Source organism: Otolemur garnettii, unplaced genomic scaffold, assembly GCF_000181295.1.
Source record: "Otolemur garnettii isolate 467f Iridium unplaced genomic scaffold, OtoGar3 scaffold00065, whole genome shotgun sequence".
NCBI classification, from domain to species: Eukaryota; Metazoa; Chordata; class Mammalia; order Primates; family Galagidae; genus Otolemur; species Otolemur garnettii.
Genome location: NW_003852460.1, coordinates 6970787 through 6975394, shown reverse-complemented (window position 1 = coordinate 6975394; position 4608 = coordinate 6970787). Strand labels below are relative to the sequence as shown.

At 55.1% G+C, this 4608-nt stretch overlaps 1 protein-coding gene across 1 annotated transcript in view; it reads right to left on the bottom strand.

Annotated features, from left to right (window-relative positions):
- TBL1X (transducin beta like 1 X-linked) overlaps nt 1–4608 on the bottom strand; it is a 52906-nt gene that overhangs the window by 26297 nt on the left and 22001 nt on the right. The window contains exons 2-3 of the mRNA XM_012807151.2: nt 3166–3311; nt 765–1061 (exon numbers count right to left, since the gene is read on the bottom strand). Coding sequence (XP_012662605.1) covers nt 765–1061; nt 3166–3311 — 443 coding nt within the window. The remainder of the gene's footprint in view (nt 1–764; nt 1062–3165; nt 3312–4608) is intronic.

Here is a 4608-nt window from a genome sequence, read left to right as displayed (position 1 = left end):
AAAAAAAAAAAAAAGAACTCATTCACTCGTGTGTTTGACTTGTTAGTGGCCTATAGACATATGACAGGTGGCCTGGCTGGGCCACTGCACATGAGGAAGCTGTGGCCCCAACTTGTAAGACACCAACATCACAGCTCCAGCTTCCAGGCCCATGGAGTGCAGAGGGAGAGATGCCTTTGCAGAAAGGAAGAACACCTGCCCCCCTTGCGGCATGTGTACATAGCCGAACCCCAGACCCTGGCGCAGAGTCCCTCCGAGTTTATAAACTGGTGTGCCGAAGTGGAGGTGGCTTGTCCAGGTGCAAACTTGGGCTCTCCCTCACTTGCCACAGGCTCTTAGGTGATAATTTAATGGACATGGAGCTTGTGGTGTTTTGCAAAGACCAGATAAGCTGATGCCCTGTGTCTGGAGCCTGGCGTCCCTGTCCCTGCTATAACAGGGAGCTCGACTGTTCTCCTGTCACTTGGCTGGGAAAGTTCTGCGTGGAAAGCTGGAGGCTGGGAGCAGAGGTTTGCATGGATGAAGCGCTTCTCTTTCTGCTCGCTGATCACCTGGTTCTCCTCGTGCCCCCAGAATCCTCAGATCAGCTGCAGGGCAGGCAGTCCCACTGCCGACGGTGAATGAGTGGAGAAGGCCAGGTCTGAGGATTCCAGCGAAATCAATGCAACATGCAGCCTCCCTGGCCACACAGTGAGCCAGCACTGGGCACCACCCGAGAAGTCTACGTGGGCAGGTCTTAGGGAGTCACTAAGCCCCAAGGACACCCAGGGCCCACACTCACTTATCGTGTGTGCTCCATTCTCCTCTCCGTTCACCGTGGCCTCTCCATTCTTTGGTGGGTTTTGCTGGGAAACAGCCGTGGGGGTTGTCGCAGCTGCTGTCGCCGTGGCAGCCGCTGCCGCTGCTGCTGCTGCTGCTGCTGCTGCCGCCGCCGCCGCACTGGCCTGCTGCTGAGCGAGCTTCTCTCGGAACGCCTGCTGCCGTGTCTGCACCACGTCCGGCATCACTGCATCGATCAGGGACAGGGACTCTATGGGGCGGCCGTCAAACACTGTGCCGTCCTGGGAAAGCAAGCCAAAGGGACAGTCGTCAACGCGCCTGGAGTGGCCTCTGCTCCCCCGGCTAAAGCGGGGCAGGGATGTGGAGTCTAAACAGGTGGCACCAAGCAGCAACAGGGCCCAGGAGAAGGCGACTTTGGCTAGGCGCCTGGGAGTGTGGGGTGAAGGGATCCCAGAGGGCACAGGTGGGGGTGAGGCAGGTGGACATGGGCGCCACTGATGAAGAGCCAGAACAGTGGTTGTTCCCAGCGTCAGACGGAGTTGGGGCACAGTGGACACCTGTTTAATTCCACGACAGAAAGCACTAACCCTAACGCTGCAGTTTCCAACGAGGAGATTCTGCCTCTTTGGGGGACATTAAGTAAGTTTGGTAACGTGTTTTGGTTGTCCAACTGGGGAGATGGGGCTAGTGGCATCTAGTGGGTGGAGCCCAGGGACACTGCTCACTGCTCAACACTCTGCCCTGCCCAGGACGCCCCACACAACCATCCAGACCCAGACCCCATGTGCTGAGGCTGAGAAGCTGTGTCCAGGCACTGGCACAAGGGTGGAAAGTCATGCAAATCCACGCAGGAGGGGTGCACTTTGGAAGCACCAACTCCAGTTTAGAGATGCCTGCGCCCTCCTGGATGAGTCTTAGTACATGTGTCTGCTGGATTTAATAAAAAAGGTGACTTGCTGCTACTGGAAATGGCTCCTTAGGCTCAGGGTGTGGGCTAATATAGCCATGGTATAGGACAAGGACCTCATCAGCGATGCTTCATGTTTCTGAATGTCATTTGAGTCTCAGGTTTCCATCTACCATGAAAAAATCTCCACACACATATTTAGAAAGACAAGAGGAAGTGGCTGGGCATGGCGGCTCACACCTATAATCCCAGCTCTTTGGGCGGGTAAGGCAGGAGCATTGCTTAAGGTTTTGAGGTTTGAGGCCACAGAAAAACGCCTCATCTCTACAAAAGAGAAAAGCTAGCTGAGCGTGGTGGTGCAGCCTGCAGTACCAGGGACTAGGAGTCTAAGGCAGGAGGATCACCTGAGCCCAGGAGTTGGAGGCTGTAGTGAGCTATGATGACACCACTGCACTTCAGCCTGGGTGATAGATGTCTGGAAAAACATAATAAATACATAAAAACAACACAGGAGGAAGTTCTTTCCTTGTGATGTACTCCAAATACTTGAACCATGTGATACAGGATGCCTCAGGGTTGTGCCTGGCACATGTGCAAACACATTTTTACATGTTCTGAACTTGAATTACCTTGGAAATGAGAAGAACTTCAGCTGAAGAGTATCTAAACAAAACATCTCCCTAGCTGATTACTAATTACGAGACCATCCTGGAGGTAAGAAAAATGGTGCAAACCAATACAACCTGTCACTTCCTTGGCCACCCTTCCCCTGACACTGGCCACACAGTGGGCAGTGCTGGCGACTGGCTAGGCTGCTCCATACCCCTTCCTCCCTTCGTGCAGAGAGCAGTGAGAGACTGAGGGGTGCTGTTTAAACCCACACAACCAATTCTCAACACTGGTACGGGGCGGCACAAGTACCCACGGTGCTTTAATTTAAAAAGCAGGTAGGACACAGGCCGATTGGCCTGATTTCCGCTTGCAGTTACTATTGCGTCCTCTCACATCAGCTCTGAAATGCACAGAGTCATGGGATCGTCCCTTGAGACTTTCCTTAACACAAGGGCCACCACCTCACTATCTGGGACTCTCCCTCTGGTCATGCCTGTTCTCAGGCTCCCACAAAATACAGATTCTGCTCGGCTGTGTGGGGGGTCCCTCCTTAGCCAACTTGCCCAGAACACAAGGAGATGGAGCACATCTGTGTATGTGCCAGAGGAGCGCCCACTCCAGGTTGTGAAAGTGCTTTAGCAGCTGGGATTCTCTGTGTTTATGTGTAACACAGACCCCCCGGCAGGGGCTGCAGAAGCTTGCCAGTGGTGTGTCCGCATGACTGCCATCCTCTCACCAAATAAAGCAGTGACACAAAGTGGGGAAGCCCCAACTGACCCTCAGACACAGGGGATGCATGGCAGGTTCGGACCTGCTCCTTGGGCTGCCGAGTGTCCCCAAACTCACGTCTGGGGGCCCCTACATACCTCATTGATGCTGATCTCGGCTTCCACATACTGAAGCCCCTTCTGCAGAATGGAGATGAGGGCAGCTGGAGGCACTAGCGTCCCATTGATGTTGGACTGGCTGATGTGGCTCTCGATCCCGAACGTAAAAGCCGAGTGGGAAAAGCCTACAGAGACAGAGGGAAGCCAGGCGAGGTGAGACAAGGGAGTGGGGGAAAGACATGGCCACTGAGATCTGAGGGTGGCCTGTGGGCTTCACCTGCACTTCATCCATGGGGATGGACACCACTGAGGAATGCTTCTGATTTGGGGTCAGGCAGGCAGAGAGGACAGGGAGAGAGACAGTGGAGAGCCAGGAATAGAGAAGACGGGAAAATAGACGTTAAGGGCAGAACCTTTCACAGTTAGTAGGAAGCAGAACAGAAAATGGAGTTTGGCCTGTGGGCCCCAGTTGGATGTTCCCACCATAGAAATTTGGCTCTGGGCTTCTCCCTGACTCTCTGCAGAGGCTCACACAGAGGCCTCTTTGTGTCCCCAGCTACAGCACACATGGGGTGCTGACTTCAGCTGAGATGAGGGACAGTGCATGAGCTCCAAGGTGCAAAGACTCGTGGGGGCAGATGCAGCACAGGCCCCCAGCCTGGAGAAGATGAGGGAGACACATACTGCACTGGGCGGGAGGCTTCTCCATGCACTGGGGACGTTGTTTTTGTAAGAAAGACTGGGACTCCCCGTCCACCCACCCTGGTGCATTCCTTTACAGCCTCTGTAGGAAGCGGCTGCTGGAGCAGACACCTGGCAGTTCAGGTGCTTCAGAGAACGCTGGCTGCAAGTTCCTGACTGAGATGTGGGGAGAAGAGTGGGCTGCTACCATACACAGAAAGCCACACCTCACCCTGGTGGAGAAGGCCTGAGGGCAAGAGGCGTTGGGCGCGGGGCATGGGGGGCTGCTGGGGTACCTGCATCAGTCCTCCCCAAGGGAGGAAGGTGGCATCTCACGGTCAGCATGCAGGGTGCTGCAGCAAGCCCAGGTGCAGGGCCCACAGAGAGCCAGGCCTGGTGTGGGATTTGGGGTCCCAGCACCCACTCCCTGGCTTGTGGAGGGCTAGGAGTGCCAAGGGCCTTCCCCTCCAGTGGCCTAGCTCTCTCAGGCTGTTTACATTTCCCACACACCAGGGTTAGGGTTAGGAGATCTGAAAGCGACCACCCAACTCCCATTTTAGGACACTCTGCCCTGTCCTGTCCTGGGAAGGCCGTCAACCCTTCTGCTCTCTTTCACCCAGCCAAAGGAGGCAGCTACCCACATTTACAATCAGCACCCGCACAGTGCAAGAAACGCCACCAGATGGCACTGTTCTACAAGCAGAGCGCGCAGTACAGGAAACGCCACCAGATAGTACTGTTCCACAAGCAGAGTGCACAGCGCAGAAAACGCCACCAGATGGCACTGTTCTACAAGCAGAG